At 46.6% G+C, this 19,165-nt stretch overlaps 1 protein-coding gene across 4 annotated transcripts in view; it reads right to left on the bottom strand.

The window, feature by feature from the left end:
- Positions 1–3,357: 3,357 nt before the first annotated feature.
- FYN (FYN proto-oncogene, Src family tyrosine kinase) overlaps positions 3,358–19,165 on the bottom strand; it is a 209,941-nt gene continuing 194,133 nt past the window's right edge. For all 4 annotated transcript variants that reach the window (XM_036871599.1, XM_036871600.1, XM_036871598.1 and 1 more), the window contains 2 exons: positions 14,799–14,930; positions 3,358–4,028 (listed from right to left, as the gene is read on the bottom strand). In XM_036871599.1, coding sequence (XP_036727494.1) covers positions 3,820–4,028; positions 14,799–14,930 — 341 coding nt within the window. In that variant the 3' untranslated portion in view covers positions 3,358–3,819. The remainder of the gene's footprint in view (positions 4,029–14,798; positions 14,931–19,165) is intronic.

Here is a 19,165-nt window from a genome sequence, read left to right as displayed (position 1 = left end):
TAAACCTATTAAAATACCTTTCAGCAATGAATCGACCAAACGCCATTTTATCCCAGTGCAACTTGTTAGGAAATGCCTATTATGTCAAGTGAGGTTCTCTTGTCTGGAGCCATGACAAAGGAGCAGATGACATGCTTCATGCAGCGGGCTTCAGTGCCATCCTCCTCTGCATCCTGCTGAAAAACTTACCTTCTTTAGGACTCATGAAAGAACTATTCCAATTAATATAGTATACATTCTTAAAGTCCCATAGGAAATTTCAGATAAAAATTTTGCAGCTCCAATACAACTAGAAAAGTCCTCTGGTGCCAAGATTTAACCACAGGAGGATTCCTGTCTTTCTCGAGGCAGGTAAACACCCTCTGGCGCTTGTCAGGGAATCTTCAGTTGTGTGGCTGTATTTGAAGGACTATGAATACATTGAACTTATCTTGTGGAAATGCCTGGCTCCTCATACACCTTTCTTCGCCATGAACGAGGTAGACCGCAATACATCATTGGCTTCAGTCTACACCTTGATGCCCTAACACAGGGGAGGCCCTGCATCTACTGGTCTTCTCGCTGGTCCTCCCGGCCCTTCAGTACGCTGTGAACAAAGCGGACTCGGAGGAGAGTGTGAGGGGTGAGCACAGGTGAACAGAAATCATTTTGTCTCATTTACAACATCTGAGCTTTGGCAAGTTGTCTTCTCCGGTAGGTTTATTATTTGATTTTAAGAAAGTAAAAAGATGAATTGGGAGATTGGGATTGACATATATACACCAATATGTATAAAATAGATAACTAATCAGAACCTGCTGTACAGCACAGGGGATTCTACCTCACTTCGCTGTACAGTAGAAACTAACACAACATTGTAAAACACCTATACCCCAATTAAAAAAAAAAAAGAAAGTAAAAAGAACTAGATTATTAGGAAGCCTCCCTACGAAGCAGAGCAATGCCAGATGCCAGCTCTCCTCAGGGAACAGAGCAGGTCCTTACTCACTGCCAGGTTACGAAAGACAAAAAAATATTTCACCATCACTTGCCGCTAAGGCACCTTTCAAGATACAAGAGAACTTTTTGGTTAGTGCATTTAGTTTCCTAACCCCAAACTTCTAAAACTTTCGAGGGAGAGAGGCTTCTTGGGAGGTGTTGGGACTCCCTGGAGGTGGTGTTTCATTTGCCTGGACTGGTCTGCCTCGGCAAGATCTCTTGGCATCACATAAGTTTCTTGGAAGAAAAAACCTGAAATGTCTCTGATTTCTTCATATTTATAGCTACTCTTTTCCCTTTAGTCTGCAACCCTACTCTGTTTCAGAACGGTTCCAGCGAGCTGCATTTCATAAGTGTGTCCTCAAGTTAACCCAAGTCTTGAGTTTTGCTTCATGTGAGAGAATCCACAGTTAACTCAATTGATGAATTGAAGGCTATACTTTGAAGAGACTGCTTTCCTTTAAAAATCTGTTTAAAACTGGCTGTTATGACTTTTTCAGATCTTTTTGAATGACCAAGTCAAAAACAAACACAAAAATCCCCCAGAGTACTTGAAAATTATCTGACCTACTGGGATGTGAAGATGAAAAACAAAGTTATATCTTTAAAAATATCTAGAATGTGTTAATAACTTGCCCAGTATTGTGATAACAATTTTATGTAACAAGATCTTTGAAATTTTATCAATTTAGCAATTAATACCAAAACCAATACCACGAAAACTTGGTTAGCCAGAAAATCCCTGTTTCACTTAAAAAATGTCAGAAACTTTCTAAATATAAAGGCTACTTCAGCAAGAAAACTGTCTTCTTTGTGTAATTCTACACGTCATCAGTGATCTTAGAATCCCAGGATCTCAGATGTAGGAGCCTACAGCAAATCTCATCCAACCCTCTCGTTTCTACAGACAGGACCTGAAAGGGAGAGATTCCAGGTGGCTGTTGAATGAGTGCAGCTGAATGAGTGCGGAGCCAGGCCCGGCCTCTTGGCCCACTCCACCTACTGCCCCTTCTGCAACACCAGGCTGTTCCCCTGCTTAGCGACTTCATTACAGGGGTGGAGGGACACTGGGAAACATATGTATTGACTCCAGGACAAGAAAGATTCTTCTTGCAATTGTCTCTTTCTCCTACAAGTGGGACACAGAAAATTTTAGTTAGCAAAAATGCCTGATAAATTAAAATGTTAAGGTATGCCTAGTCTTGCTTTAACAATCCTCTGAATTAACTAGACAATAGCCCAGCCTTTCTTGGTGGGGGGGGAACCCCACTCCAGGTGTTCTGAATGTTTCTGCCATTTGGAAATCACTGCACAATGGTTAAATTCTCCAGGTGACTCCTTACCACTCAGTATGGGACAGATATGTCACTCCTAGAGTACCTTCCATGATTTAAACAAATGAACAAAAAAAAATTCAAATGTAAAATGCTCTCTTTTTAATTACTAAATTAAGAAAGTTAAACAATTTAAAAATGTAAACTCACAAAGAAATGATAACAAAAAAGGAATTAAGACTTCAGAGTTGCCACTCAGTATTAAAAACTCAATAGAAATAGGGTTTTTGATTTGTTGTTAAACATACGTAATTCAAGGTTGGTACAAACAGCGACTAAAAATGTAACACTTTTTTTTGGGGCATCCCCATGAGATGTAAAGTAGTGCATAGTTATTTCACTGGAGGACCCTTGGACATAGAGAAAGTCATTTCATTAGCAGTACAGGACATTCAAACACTTATTTTACAATGGGAAATGTACGACCTCCCACCCTCACCTTCCCGTAAGGGTTAGTTGAATGAGAAAGTTTAGCAGGTTGCCACGACTACAGTGCTATGGGTTTCAGACCATTTAAATGTGGTTACAAGGTTTATTAAATTAAAAAAGTTGGAAACATTTCAGCATTCATGTTTTATACAAGAAGTTTGTGTGGTATCCATCTTCTAGTCCCCCTGGTAGTATTGGCCACTTGCTTGCTTTAAAGAGGCTCACTTTTAAGTTTCAAGAACAAATCGTAGTAAGTCGAAGCAAATACTGGAAACAGAACTTGTGAATTCAGCTCGGGGGGCTGCTGAAAAGAGTCAAAGTAACAGCCATCTACAGGCACAGTCATGAACCAGAAAAGTGCCATCCAAATTAAAAAAAAAAAAAAAAATCAAATCATGTTTTGCAAAAGCCAAAGAAGGAGGCCACTGGTTTTCAGAATAACACTGGTGCTTTTATGTTGATTTTCCAGTCAAATCCTCACTCTGGGTCCCGAAGCTCTGTGGCCCACATCGGCCACGGTCTCCACGTTAGCACCCACATGGTGTATGTACAGGGATGTATATATTATATATATTCATATTTATAAAAAAGAAAAAAAAACAAACACCTGTCCTGGTTGGTTTTTGTTAAAACATGAAAAAAAATTTTATTGTTTTAGACAAAGAGGCCACTTTTGGAAAATAATACTTTTTTTTTTTAGTTGAATCAGGTGAAGACAGAGTTAAAATCACATAGGATTTGCATTTTAAAAAAAGGAAAGCACTAGGATCGTTGGCACTGGAATAACTATTTACACTGAACAGAGGTTTGGCCTGTTACATAACATCGATACAACGCATTTTCCAAAGTCTGAGAAATAACAAGGTTCTGTCTCGTATGCTTCACAGAGGAGGTTCGGATTTGGGGACAAGTGTCATTAATGAGGGCCATGGAAGTTCGTCAGCTTCAGAGTCACATGCAATCTGATCCTGGACAGTTCTCGCTGCTCTGCTCGGAGCAGCTGGCTACGGAATTGAAAGCTAATGGGGAGGGGGCGGGGAAGCCTCTTGGACCAGGCCTCTCTCGGCAGACCCAGGTCTCACAGGTTTTCACCAGGCTGATACTGGGGCTCTGTCGCGGTGAAGTAGTCTTCCAGGAAGCCCTGCAAGTACTCGAAAGTGGGCCGCTCTTCGGGGTCCTTTTTCCAGCAGTGGATCATGAGCTCATGGAGGGAGATGGGGCAGTCCTGCGGGCAGGGCATCCTGTAGCCGCGTTCCACCTGCTCCAGCACCTCCCGGTTGTTCATGCCTGCAAAGACAAGGGCCGTGAGCGCGGGCGCTCCGGGCGGCCCAGCCAGGGCCACCGCCCCTGCACCTCCTCCTGCTTCTGCTTGGAGCCTGCAGGTGGTTAAAACATGTTGAGGGCTGTCTTAAATTAGACCCTGTCTTTAATGGGCTATCACACCACTCAGAAGTAAAAAAGGACCCCACTACTGACACACGCAAAGCCCCAGAGGATGAATCTCAAAAGCATTGTAAGTGAAAGAAGCCAGACACAAAAGGCAACATACTGTGTGATTTCATTTATATGAAATTCTAGGAAAGGTAAAACTACAGTGATAGAAAGCAGATCAGTGGTTGCCAGGGGGTGAGGGGGAGGGGAATCCTGCAAAGGGGCCGCAGGGAACACGGAGGAGTGATGGAAACATTCTGTGTCAGCAAACCATCCCCGTAAAGGCCAGATGGTAAAGATTTTAGGTGCTGTGGGTTGCATACGGTCTCTGTCGCATATTCTTCATTTTATTTATGTTTCTACAACTCTAAAAAGGTACAAAACAAAAACAGGGTGGGAGCCGGATTTGGCCCACGGGCTGTAGTCTGCCAACACATGTTCTATATCCTGTATGTGGAGGTGTGACTATTTATGTTTGTCAAAACTCATTGAATTCTTAAAATTGTTGAATTCTATTGTATGTAAATTACACTTTAATTAAACTGAGAAAAATATGAATGAAGCAGATAAAAACAAATCCACGGAATGAAAAATAAACTGTCCTTTGTTCACAGGACCCATGAGCTCCATTGATGAACTTCATAAATTGGCTGCCCTCGTGCCTGGGCAAGCTCTTGGTGCCCCGCTGTCTGAGATCTGACATCACGCCACCACGCTGGGCACCATCCAGCCCAGCGACCCCTAGGTGCCCTGAGGTTTGATGACTGCGATGGGGAGACAGGGCGTCTGTGTTTACTGATGACCTTGGACAGGCCATCTATCATTGGAGACCTTTTCGACCCTCCGGGGGAGCTGCCTGATAGTGAAACATCAGCATGCCTGGAGCTAACAGGAGACATTCTGGGAGATTGCTAACCCTCTGGAGAATGCAACCTCCCTGCACGTTGGCCTTCTCGACAGAACAGGAAATACCACACTGGGGGTGAGCCGAATGCCCTGACCCCTTTCCCAATCACTGCCAGGCTCTCTTCTCTGGTTTTCCTTCCCTTTTCTGCCATATCATGTTCTGCCATTGCCTGCCAAGCCCTTGTATGTTTTGGCTGCTCCTTGGCCCTGAGCCTATAATCCTCTCCCAAATTCTGACCCAGTTAATTTACAAAAGCAAGAGCCTGAGTTCCAGCCATTCAGAAACCCAGATTTCTTCCCCCAGCTCTCAGGGATGTAATCAGCAGGACACAGCGCATACATGTAGCAGCTCCCTTTAATGCTGGAGGAGGTGGCAACCTGCTGGCTAGAACCCTGTCAGCCTGGCCAGAGCAGCTGGGCCCAGGTCACAACCCTGTCCCCCTGAGTAGGGGACACTCAGACTTTGGGATCTGTTGTCAGTTCTCTTTGTTGTTGCTTTTGGAGCTGGGTTGATCCCGGCTCCCGTGGCTGTCAAGCACAGCCCTGTCAGTTACATGCTTATCCAAACCCTTTCAGGATGCCTTCTTATTCTCTGCCACTGTAATTCCTTGAGGGGATAAAATCCGTGTATTATTCCTGCTGTGTTGAAGTAGGCCTTCAATTTAATTATTCTAATATAACCTTGGTCACATTTCGGGGGTGACCCTTATTATTAGTGAGAGAGGCTCGGTGAGTGAATCTGGGTCCCCTGCCTCTGCACCATGCCTGTCTTTACAGGGGCCCACTTCAGTTGGATGTTCGGTCAGCTCTGAGGCTTATTACCTTAAATCCTCCTCCAACTACTGAAAACTCATTTTGACAACTCGGGATGGAACGGGGAGCTGGAAGCAAGGGGAGACACCGGAGTGTCCTGCAGCGCTCTGGACAAACCAGGGCACGGGACAGGGACCAGCATGTCCTTATCCACGATCCCCAAATCCAACAAGCTCTGCAAAGCGAAAGTTCTGGAAACTCACTTGGCAGCAAAATTGATCCGAACTCACCTCATTCGGCCGTAAAACCTGACCTGGTGTGAGGCTATCGACTGTTTCTCTTCATGCCTACATATCGCTACAGAAGTAAGAACGTGTTTGAACACAGAGGGCAGCCCCGGACTCCCCCAGGGTGTTATATAAATTATGGTCTAAGCATTGTATGGACTTTCTAAAAAAAACCAAAAACCAACGAGTCAGACTCTGAGGCACATCCAGTCCCAAGGGTTTCGGCTGGGACGCTCCGGCATGAGGAGGGGCAGCAGCTACCACATTTCAGCCCCCCCGAAAGGGTGAGGAAGAGAGCAGAAGCACGTATCGGGACTGGCCTTCTCCAGAGCGTCTGCTTTGTGCTTCAGTACAGACCTTGGCTTCATAGTACCGGTATCTCAGAGGCCACAGGTGGAAGGTCTAAAACCTCGGAAGGTGTGACAGGCCCTTCTGGAGGTGGTACAACCCACCCCCAAATGCCTTCTGATGCTTTATTCTGGCACTGAGACCACCCAAAACCACACCACGGAGTTTAACTAATCGTTCTCCTATTGCTCCGTGGCCCTATGTCAGTAAATGTTGCATGTCCTTGGAAAACAAACTACTCAAATGCAAAGATTGCATGTATGTTTTAAAAACTCTTGATTCAGTCTCCACCAACGGGAAGTTTAATTGGCCACTTGGGTCAAGCCTGTTTTTCTAGTGCTCTGCCTGAGCCTGGGACACAGCGGATGCAGCGGCCTGACCCGCAGCATGTAGCGTCTCCCGAGGCAGCCTGCTTCCCAGGCAGCTGTGACCAGGGACGGAGCTGGACCTTGGCCCACGTGGGACAGGGCACCAGCAGCCTCGCCGCCAGCTCCCGTGCACACTCTCCACCTCCTTTCTGCCTGCACCCTCTTCCCGCTTCTCCTCTTTCCCCTCTCGTGCCTCTCCCCAGGCTCCCCAGGCATGGGGAGCACACAGAACCGATTCCACGCACCAGGCCAAAGAGAAACATACCAACGTCAGCTTCGCTGGAAAAGTGGGATATAAGACAACGCACTTGGCTGACAATGACAATGTGAATGGGGCTGGCTCTTTTCCAACCAACCATAAGCCAGAAGTGGACCTGGCACCTTCACGATGGGCCTCGGCAGCAGTAACCGCACAACCAAGATATGCCCGCTCAGCAAGGCTTGGGTCAGTTTTTATTTCACAAACAACAGCCTGAATAAGTGGGTTGTGTTCCTGTTTTTTAAAAAATAGTACTCTTGGCTATAAGAACTTTGAAAAATCATATTTAAGAATTTCTTTTTAGCAAAAATGGATTCTCCTCTTTATACTACTCTTTCATGTTTTCTTTTTAGATGGCTTCATATTTTTGTTACAAAGAAAAACTGTTATTTCCCCTCTCTTAGCCACTTTTCCCAAGACATTGGGTTTATCCAACACCTGGGAGGTGAGGGCCAGGGACTGGGAAGGGAACACACACAAGACTGAGTGCCAGGGCGGTCAGCAGAGTCCCGAGGGACACGGGAACACTGGAAGAGAAGAATCTTCGTATCTTACTTCCAATTGAGGAAGCAGACGGGGGGTGGGCAGGGATGGGGGTGGCGGCGGTGGAGGAGGGTGCCTGGGAATGTCCTGCCCTTTTCTTCCTTCTTCAGTGGGGAGAAGGCCAGGGGAGAAACAGAAAAGATAGAAACTTTAAAATATGGTGTATGTTTTAGGGAAACTTTGTCACCAACAGCTCCCAGTGGAAGCTGCAGTAGAGGCTGTTTTTCAATAGGAGGGTGGTCTCCACCAGCCGGTGGTGTCTCACCGTGGGAAGTGTCATGGCCACAAAGCCCCCCAGGGTGTGTTGCCTGGTCCCCAACCTCTGCGTCAGAGAAGGGGCGCAGGGCTTGGCGGCCGAGAGCAGACACGCTCCCTGTTTTCACTCCAGCCTGCCCTCCTTTGCTCCCACCTCAGCAGTTCCTTACCTTCCTACTCTGCCTGGGGTCAGTCAGGAAAATGGGCCATTTCCACTGGTCACTCTCACAGGGCACAACCCAGTGGGCCTCAGTTCACAGAAAATCTGTGTAGTCTGCTGTGCTGGGGTTTGCTTTTCAAATTGCTCTTCCCTGCATCTTCCATGAGGGCCTCCTGTCACCCTGAATTTCAGGCTCTCAAACGTGGTCACTAGTATCATCCTTTCCAGTTGGTCTGCCCCAAACCCTGCAGCTGAGATTCTCTGGCCGAGTGGACTGCATTCGCTTCCTGCCATTATGACCATGTTATCCTTCCAAATCACGCTGCTGGCTTCCTCGAGGTTCCCGAATTAAGGTCCAGTTTCCAACTCTCACTTTGCAACCCTTACTACGTATGGTTGCCAACAATGTCTGCTTTCACGTGTGTGTGTTTTCCTTCCCTCTCTCCTTTTTTTCCCCTCCCTCCTTTTCTTTTACACTTTCTTATTCCTCTTCTTTGAGCTAGATATTAACTCAGTGGCGTCTCCTCGCTTTTCTTTTGGATTCTTTAGGGAAGAAAACAATTCATTTTCATTGTCAGAGCCACTTCACTACTTCGACTCTGTGTCTCTCAGCAGGTGACTCGACTTCCCCTGGCCTCAGTTTCTCCATTTGTCAAGAGAATACCTCCACATTCACGGTGCTTTTAGCTCTTTGAAAAAAAATGTCTTCTATGAATGGAAGGTGTTGGGCTTTACAGCTCTCCGTTTGTGCAGATTCCTAATATGGATCTCCGAGGGGCCATCTCTATACAGTCGGGGATCTTCACTGTTATCCGTTCAGGTTTGCATCTGGATTGGACTAGGGTTTGCGAGAACCTGGATTTTTGTGCCATGTTTATAATTAAGCACTTTGACAATGGGAATGATGCTCAGGTTCCCAGATATCCAGCTTACTTTAGCAAACCGAGCTTTCTGTTGAAACGAAATTAGACTCTATTGTGCATAAGGGTTTCCGTCAGAGGCTCCCCCTGGCTTCTCTGCGTAAACCCTGGAAAAAGCCCTTCTGTTTACTTGTCTGCTGAGCATTTCTGGGAGTGCCGGGAGGGCAGAAGGAAGGAGGGCGCAGGTAATGGTGCTGGCTCAGCCTGAGAGCGTGCTATCAGATCACCGTGTGCTCTAGTTATCTTACCGGGCTACAACTGGGACGCTTCAAGTTAGGTTTTGGTTATGAGATCAAAGTACAGATTTTGGGCAGATAGATGTTACTCCAAGAGTATAGTTGAAAATAAAGGAGTGACCTTGAGAAGGCACAATGATGACTAGTTTTGTTTCTCTTTCCGCATCTTAACCAGATAAGCTCAGGACAGCTGTTTTTATTAAGCCCACTCTGTTAATAAATACAGAAATGACGGCTACTACTCAGGTGCCATAACACACAAACGTTGTTTAAAGTTGATAATACAGTATCACGAACAGCTCCTTTGTCCCAGAAACGTGAAAAAGGGACAGTGAGGGTAAGGGTGCCCCCCAGGAAGGCCATGGAAACGCACAGCGATAGGGGAGAGCTGCCCTCTTCTCCTGCACTCTCCTCCCACCCTCGCTCCTTCACCTGCCACACTGGCCAAGAGAAACTTTGTGGGGGGAGGTGACAACACGACTCCTGGGCATGCCAGGCCAGATTCCCTCTGGAGGGAACACCAGGAGCTGAAAGAAAAAGCCTGCAGACTGTGGATGGGGGCAGGGAGGACAAAGCACCCTTGGCTGAGATTCGAAGTTTCATCCCACCTCCCATTCTCCGGGCTGCAGAGTCCTAACTTCTTCCCCACCCAAGAGAAACCTGCTCCTGTCATCATGCTGGGCACAGTGGGGATAAGAGTGCAGGCGACAATGATGGGCTGCTGAACACAGAGGAATTTAAGTCTACAGTTCAGGCTCTGTCTGAGGCATCTGAGTGGGGCAGAGGGAGGACAAAGGTGGAGACTTCTAATTCTTTAAGGAAAATGCTATACATTCACTATTTATCTTCCACTTCAAGTCATTATCAAGTGACTAGATGCATTCACGAAAGTCAGGCAGCTGTCAGTTGTGAAAAGAGTTGAAAGTGCTTCAAATGGATGAATAAATGTGATACACTTAAGAGAATGTTCCTGCTTTGTCAGATCCTGCCAAATTCCCAAAGCAGGTGTTCAGCTGAGAGCCAGGGCACTGAATGGCCGGGACATTCTGCCTAGAATGGTGCTGGGACATGGTGTTTGAACTGATCACGGGGTCAATTTCTCAGAACAACTTTGAGGACAGAGGCTACTTTGTGGCTGGGAAAAAACATGCTATATTTATTTGTGGAGATGATGAAATAGAGCTGAAAGGCTTTGCAGGCTATGGACAAAGTCTTGTTTTAAAAGCCTCATAGGCATAATCTTTTCTCCCCCTGCCTATATCCATCCATCCATGCATGTATCCATGCATTCACTTAGACTTCCTGAGAGTGTACTATGGGGCAGACACTGTGCTGGGCATGGGAACACGTAAAAGGAGCCCCCTTCTCAGAGTTCAGAGCTACTGGGAAATAGAGACACAAAGACAAGGGTTTCAGCAGAGATGTACCCAGTGGCACGGAAGCAAGCAGAAAGTGCAAGCCAGGAAGAGACATGGAGGAGGCTACACAAAGAAGGGGGTGGGCGTTTGGGCCGGGCTTTGAAGGATTCGGAGGCAGAGGGTGGAGCTGAGAAGAGAGACTTGCGTGTTTGAGAGAGATCTCTTGGTGCGAAGGGTTGGCGAGCGGCAAGCAAGAAATCACGTCTGGTCATGTCACCCGCTCAAAACCCATCAGTCACTCCTCATCTCACTAACAGTAAAAGCAGAAGTCCTAATCATGACCTAGGAAGACCCTACTGATCTGCCTGGGGCCTCTTGGCCCTCCTGCTCCCTCCGCCCTAGACACATGGGCCTTGCGGCGGTTCTTCAGGGCCTCTGTGCTCCGGTTGCCTCTGAAGGGAGGCTCCTCCCCCAGGTATCGACCCTGAGCCTTGCTTCCTCAGATGTCATCTTCCTCGGGAGGTCCTCCCTTGCTACCCTCTACCCCTTTCCCCGTTTTATTCTTCTCCTTATCCATTACCACCAGCCAGTGCTGAATACATTTTGCTTATTTGTTTTATTGTCTGTCTCCTCTAAGGAATGAAAAGTTCAGGAGGACAGTTTTCGTCTTTTGGTTCACAGCTACACTCCTGGGGCCTAAACAGTACCTGGCATATAGTAGGTATTCAATAAATATTTGTGGAATGACTGAAGGGAAGAGGTATGAAGGACTATGCCAAACAAAGGCTTCCGGAGTTTATCTGGAAGGCAAGGGGAAGCCGTGGACTTGTTAACTAGTAGAGTAGGATAAGCGGGTCTGTGTTTTCCAGGATAACTCTGGTGGTGACAGTGACAGAATGGTGGGGGAAGGGAAGGGGGAGAGACCGGAAGCGGGAAATTCTATGAAAGGGGGTCACTGCAACAGAGGATGACAGCCCACCATGGGGCAGTGGGGAAGTCACTTTCCCTTCCCCCTTGACCCCCATCCTCACCACCAGCCGAAGTAACTTTCCTGTGTGTGAAGGTGACAGAAAGCCACTCTCAGGTATGAAAGAGTTCAGAAAAATGTATCTCCACCTACTGCTCTTGAAACAAGAATTACTTGAAAATACACTCTAGCCAACTGAGAAATAACTGCATTGAGAAGTCAGGATGGAAATCACGGTGGAAGGGGACTAGGAGTCTGTCCTGGGTGCTGTCCACAGGCACGAGGACTCAGGGCAGCGGAGAAGCAGCCCCTCGGCACACACTGCCCACGCGGCGCACCAACAGACGGCGAGAACGCGGACAGGAAGGGCCTTCCTTCCATGGCGACACTGGGTGAAGCTGAATGACTGTCTGTTCCTTAGCAGTTGTTCTTCTTCATTAAGGTAATCATCCTATAATTGGAATCCCTCTCTGTAAAAGGGATCCCTCAAGAAGGGTGTACTGTGAGATTCAGAAGTCCAATTAAATGTGATTACATCCGTGTTAAAGAACAAAAACAAGCAGCATCCACGGCGAGGGGCAGGTCAGGGAACAACTTTCCGTGGCTCCCATCACGCCCTCGCTGACACGGCCCCCCAGCCACCACTGCAGACCGGCCAGGCCTCCCTGTGGCAGCACCAGGCCCCTCACGACGGGCTCTGGCCAGGCTTTCCAGCTGCTGGTCCGGGTACCCCTGCCTCACGGCCTTCTCCGCAGACTAAGCCTGCGGCTCCTTGAGCGGGCGCCCTCCCACATGCCCGTCCTTGTCTGGGACCCTCTTCCTCAACTTGAGGGGGAAACCCCACATGCCTTCTTCTCCATGAAGCTTCCCAGTCGTGGACCCTTCTCTCTGCCGCCCTCGCAGAATTAGGGTGGCTATCAAAGCCCCCGGCACGTCAGCAGTTGCTCAGAGTGTGTAACTAAGCGCAATAAAGCGGACTTGGTGCCCCTGTCAGACTCCTTTGCCATCCTCACAGGATTCTGAGTGAAAGGCCCTTCTCAGGACCCGCTGTATGCAGATACCTGAATCGGGGCCCCTCCCCCATTATCAGAATTAAGATTGGGGGCCCACGGTGGGTGAGTTCAAGTACTCCATCCCTCGAAGATGATTTCCTCTAATGACAGAGAAGTAAGAAAATAGGCTGATTTCTTCCTGGATCTGATGCACACTTTATCCATCTGACTGTAAGCTCTGTGAGTGCAGGGACTGAATTTATTTCTTTGCTCACTGTTCTAGCTCCAGCCACTAAAACAGCGTCTTGCCTGAGGACCGTTCTCATCAATGCTTGCTGAGAGTATGAATGCCTTGTTTATATTTATTTCCCAGGTCGAGCAAAATGCCAGGCACGGTCACACTCACTGATGCTACGCCGAATGAATGAAAATCCTAGCCTAAGTTGTAAAATGAGGCCCGCTTTCTTTATGCCAAGACCAAACTTGACAAAAGACCCTCCCTCAGAAACACACACCTGCCTTCCTCCTCCGAGGCTGCCGCCCGCCTCCCCGCTTTGTCTTGGTTTCTGCGTGTGACCCTGAGAAACAAAAAGCAGCTTTGTCTTCCTGGAAGGAAAGGCTTCACAGAAACGCAAAACGTTAACCTTCCCCCACAGCTGCGTTTAACACATCGGGTGGCTGGAAACTTGGGGGACTCAGGAAGAGATTCATTCAAAATTCAGACAATAAAAAAAGAGGTGCCTTCACATCTTGAAAATCCCGAGACCCGCACATTCTCCCCCTTGAGGAGCAATTCAAAAATGCCCGTGCTGTGCTCCAGGCCCCTCCAGGGCGGCCCTTTCTGCCGTGCTCCTTGGCTATTCCCAGAGCAGCTGCCCACCTGGTGCGTGCCGGGGGGCAGCAGTCGCCGCAGCATCAATAAAACTGCCTTCCGCCCGCATCTCTAACCGCCCAGTGCTGGTGCTTCAGAGACAGGGAATTTGTCAATTTTGCCTCTGTGCCAACCTGGCTCTCCTAGGAGTCCTGAGGCTACGACCAACCCAGAAAGAGATCTTCTTTACTTCTCTGCATTCTCCCAAGATGACCAGAGACAATCACAAAAAGGGAACAAAGGGACTACAAATTAATCGGCCCTCGCTGGCTCCTCTGACTGCAAAGATATGATTACAAACCCAGGATTTGCAAGAGCCCTCAATTCCTCATTAATCTCCACTATCGTTTCTATCGCTGCTTTTTTATTTTTAAAAGCTCCTTTCTTAGGCGGGGAATGATGGGGAGCTAGGTTCTTTCTTCACTCTCCGGTAACTGAAAAATATGTCCTTAACATTTCAGAAAGCAGATTGCCCCTGCGCTATAACCACTAAAGCGTGGAGGTAAAATGGCATGAGTATCCTTTATGTCACCATCTGTCTAAGTTAATGAATTCAAGCGAGAATAACCTAAAACCCGTGGTTTCTTTGGAGAGCATGACTCTGATAATCCAGAAAAATTCCAGGGCTTAAGAATCTCCAATGTCTTCACACTATACTTGCTTTTGTAGAGCATATTTTAACTGTTCAGAAACGTGCAGTGAGGGAGTTCCTTGGTTGCCTAGTGGTTAGGATTCTGGGCTTTCACTACCATGGCCTGGGTTCAATTCCTGGTCTGGGAACTGAGATCCTGCAAGCCGCACGGCATGGCCAAAAACACCCCCCCCCCCGCCAAAAAAACGAACAAAAAACCCCACAGAAAACAAAACCAAGAAACGTGCAGTGAGTGGCTTCTAAATTGCATTTCCCATGTGCCTCTGCTGTCTCCGGCCATCTGGAGCGGGGCCTGCAGAGAGGGCAGGTCCTGACATCTTCCTGCCAGGTTCACTCCATGGGTCAGTGCTACAGAGTAATCAGAAAGCAGTGAGGGCTTTTCTCCTCTTTCCCAGAAGTGTCTGCAAACTCTATTTGGGCGGAGGTTTTGCCAGTGACATTTCTGCCCTGGGAGCCAGGGACCCACACTCTTCCTGAGAGGGGAGAGAACCCATGAACTGGGGTGGACTGAAGCATTCACCAGCTACTAACTGCATTAATCCTGGCACACGATTCACGGTGGCTGCTTGTCTACATACCACGGGGGCTCCCACTTCTGCTTTTCTCTGGCTAAATACCTGTCCATGTGCTTCAAACTCATGCTTGGCAGAAAGCTGAGGATGGGGCTTAGAAGGCAAACGAGGTGAAGGTTCCCCAAATGGTGTTGGGAGAGCATCCACCCAGGCCCATTTCTGCTGTGCCCTGCCCTTACCTGGGTACGGAACTCTTCCTTTGGTGACCAGCTCTGTAAGTAAGATTCCAAAAGACCACACGTCAGACTTGATCGTGAACCTCCCGTACAGGGCTGCTTCGGGGGCTGTCCACTTAATGGGGAACTTTGCACCTGCAGGAAGAACACCCGGTTACTTGTCAGGCAGAGAGCATGGCGCTGGGCATGGGGCTGGGAAGGAAGAGCAGGTGGAAGTGCTTTCCTGGGATCAGGTTCACAGAGGAGGATGGGAAGGAGGGGAGACAGGACACAGACTAGGACTGGGCAGCTGGGGGGTCTGCTTCTGGCTCTGCGACCTTAAGCAAGTCCCATCAAAGGGCTGGGCTTCAAGGCTGCTTAAAGTTCTGGCCTTTAGAACTTGAACCTACAAACCTATTGAAAGACATAGGTTTGGTCTGGAGGTAGGGCTAACTTGTGATTTAGGAAACTATATATCTTTTCTTTTGCTTTCAAATAAAGTTATACTTTAATAAATACACATAGTATTAAATCATACTGCTACTCTCAAGAATCCTTTAGTATGTAAGACCACAGTCTGCTCTTACTGAGGTACATAAAAACCAGATCAAGCCACCACGCTTCTCCCAGGGTAGAGACAATTTGCTGCAGCCCAGGTGTTAAGCTGAGATGGGCTGTATTTCCCCAATGCCTCCTACCTCTACAGCAGAGAAATGACTTTGCCTCTGGCTACTTCCCCTGTACACTCTCTTTCTTCCTTCCACCCTTTCCCCTGATAGTGGCCACCTTTAATTCTGGGATAGGTTTTTCTTCTGCACTGTATGATCCCTTGCTTACCTCCCTACCTTTCTCCTACCAGCCAGATAGGGTACTATCTAATGTTTGTTTTTAAACAGTGGTTTTATCTCAATGACTGTCTTGTGAGTCTGATTTCTCAAGACCAAGAAGCAAATTTTGTGCCAAAGTGAGTAGAATCTTTTCTTTCAAATGTCTCCGATTAAAAGAATCCTTTCTCTAATCAAAAAGGAAGGGTGGGGTCCACCCTGCTTCTTCTGAAGCGAGATGTATATACGGGGAATTAAAACAGGTTCAGCAGCCTGTGCTCTCACACATTAGGCTCAGCAATGATAAAGCAGTTTCAGATATTTCATTGAACAAACTGAAAGGGAAACACAGGCAATTTTTATTAGTGACGTAAACACAATTATATGTTGAAAGCATGTTAGTTTTACTTAGGAACTCCTAAAAAAAAAAATCATACAAAGGCTGACAAAATGAGAAATTTTCACAGTATCTTCTATGAAAAGCCATTATGTGTAAAACTGGCAAATGATTAAAATCTTTGAATTAGCAGGGTTTTAATAACCAGAGGTATGATAAATTACAGCAATTAGATTTTTGTTTTAAATACAGTACATGATAACATCTTCAGCAAATCTACCCTGGCATTTTCTGGCAATATAATTTTCCTCTCCATCTCTTCTATGCCCGTGTGAAATGAAATTAAAAAAAAAAATCCTACTATTTTATTCCATTGCATCTCACATTAACACTGGAGCAGAGAAGTTATTCTATAGTTTTTCTTCCTTTTATGCATCGAGTTATTTTTAATTAGCTATGTTTCTCAAGCATAATTACTTATATCTTTGCTTAAGTGTTGCAAGGTCTGGTATTCTTTGAACAGTCATTTTGTTTTTAAAGTTTCTTTCAAAGCATTCTTCTCACACTTCCTATCCTCCAGCATTCTGTTCACGCAGCTTTGGACTCAGAGCCTCTGGGATTGATGTGATAGATTTTCTTCAGTGTCGAGAGCCGACTTTGCCCTGGACCAAACCTCAGCTGGAATTCTCTTATTTCAGAGAATTAAAGGTATATTAAATTCATTCCTATTTAAACCATCTCTTGAGCCAAATGGCTTGGAAATCTATGTCTGTCTCCGAAGCAAATAGAACATTTTTCTCCACTGTGCAGACGTAAATCCTGCAAATAAAATGACAAGCAAAAAAAGCCTTTCTTCCCTTCTTGGAATCACTCCACGTTGCTCAAGATGTGAATGTTGCTGAAAGTAAACTATTTAAAATTGGGATAAAGTCATTTTGGATTTTCTGAGAGAAGATTTCATAATTTCAGATTAAAAAACGCAATTATCAATATATCAGTCAGTTGTGCTAGTCTGCTTTATTATTTTCTCATTGTATCATCTACAACAAGAACTATAATATATAAACCTTCAAAATATAAGTTGAAACAAAGGTTGTAATGGATCTCTGATAGGAAATCATTTGTAGATATGTGCTTTGACTTACGAGCAGGAGCTTATTTACATAAATTTATTTTGCATTAGTTTTCTTTCTAAGATAAGCAATGTATTTACACCTAATACATTTTGGAGGAGAAAAAGTGGAGAATGTCTTTGTCTGATTTCTCCTACTTTGTTTTGGGCTCAAAATAGCAGCCACTGTTGACAAAAGAAGGTTCTCTAAAGATAACTCACAGTTTCAAGGAAGACAAAATGTTAAATTAAAGCAGTGATAAGCTATTAGTGATTGAGGTTTCAACTGAGAAGAACTAATCAATGCTCACTCTTCTACTCATCTCATTACCTCAATTTCCCCTCATTTTGGTTTCTCCCCTCCTGAGGGTACAGATGCAGCTCCACATCAGGGAGAGTTCACCTGGGGCTTGGGCAGGGGTCTCTGCAAATGACCATGCGGTTGCACACTGCAAACGCCAGTCTATGAGAACAGCATCCCTAAGGTTGCCCAGGATACCACCCTGCTGGGGGCTAGATGGGCTCTCTCCTCCCTAAAGTTAGGAAACCTCAGAAGCCTGGAAGGAAGGACCTCCTAGGTGTAAACATTGCCTTTTCCTTCAAAATAAAGTTCTCCTCCCTCAGATTTTTTCACAGATATCACAGCAGGCATAAAGCCAGGATCAAAGCTGTCTTCTAATTGGTATGGATTTGTAGAAAAAAGGGGACAATGTCAGGACACCTACACCACAATGAACTTGGTGTTGTCATGTAACTAGCTGATTTGCTCTTCCTGAAATTCTCTTGTTTGGGAACAGGATTAGATGCCAACACAATTTCCTCTCCTCTGTACTTCACTGGAGGAAATACAGCAGCCGATGCAGGTATGATGATCTGTGCCACTGATACCACAGGCTATGAAGGACCTGGAAACTCTTAGTGCGCTTGTTCAATGTTTAGGTGAACTAAAAAATATGGAAATTATCATCACTCTAGTTTTTATTTCTTACTGAATTAAACAGTTTAGGATTCTTTTAAGCCAACAGACAAAGGCCACACATAATCTATATGTATTTATGTATGGACTTGAAAGCATCTTTTCCACTGATGTTTTCCAGGCAGTGGCTGCAGATTTTACCAACTTCCCAAGGTTAACTCATTGCTGAAAGCCTGACTCGGTGCTGTCATTGGGGCCCAGGTCCTGGAACCACTCTACAGGTAGAGTATCTTTGTACTTTGGTCATTTACCTCCCAGAATAGCAAGAGGACCAGCTAGCCTCAGGCTAAATCATTCTCTGTGTCGAGTAAACATAGCAATGTTTTAAATAATCATTTCTTATAGATACCTCACGCCTGCTTCCCTAAAGTCTACGGAGATGTGAAACGAGTGGGCATCAGCTTTGTGACCAACAGGGGGATTCTACTCCCGTGGCTTCAACGACTATCCTGACTCCAGTGATGCCTGCATTTGTATCATCCGATAGGACCTCCCCTGCTGAGTTCCTGACCCGTAAAACCAATTCCCTCCTCAGAGCCTCCACTGGGACCTCATAGGGCTTCTCAAACACAATATCCAAAATTTATCCTCCCCACGATTCTGCTGCTTTTTCAGTGTTTGCTGCCTTGCAAGCTGCCTAAGTGAGGACACCAGAATGCTGAGAATACTCCTTCTGGATGCCGTGTCTATTGGTTCTTCACTGTGCACTCAGATAAGCAGCACGGAGCCTACCTAGAGGAGCTCGACAGATCTTCATGGAGTCATCTTCGGCCTCTCCTGCTTTGGCATCGTCCACATTGAGTCTACTTCACACCCTTGAAAGTGTCTGTCCCTCTTCATCTTCACTACCTGCACTCCAGTCCTCACTTGCTCCCTGCCACCTGCCTCCTTCCTGCACTGCCTTCCACTGGGGCCCACATGCACAATCTGGTCCCTCCTTCCCACTCCCCAGCCTCCTCCTGTTATCCTGAGCCTCACCTCCTCTGCTGCCTCACTGGCCCCATGACCTTCTCTGACAGTCCTTCCTGCCGCAGGGCCTCCAGGCAGGCTGTTGCCTTTGCCGCAAGTCCCACCCTACTCCTGCCCCACGGTCGACTCCTGCTCTCCTTTGTTCCTGGCCTAAGTGCTTCTGGCACGGGAACC

This window comes from Balaenoptera musculus, chromosome 12 (assembly GCF_009873245.2).
Source record: "Balaenoptera musculus isolate JJ_BM4_2016_0621 chromosome 12, mBalMus1.pri.v3, whole genome shotgun sequence".
Classification (NCBI taxonomy): domain Eukaryota; kingdom Metazoa; phylum Chordata; class Mammalia; order Artiodactyla; family Balaenopteridae; genus Balaenoptera; species Balaenoptera musculus.
Note: the sequence above shows the minus strand (reverse complement) of the source record. Positions and strands in the feature narration are given on the sequence as shown.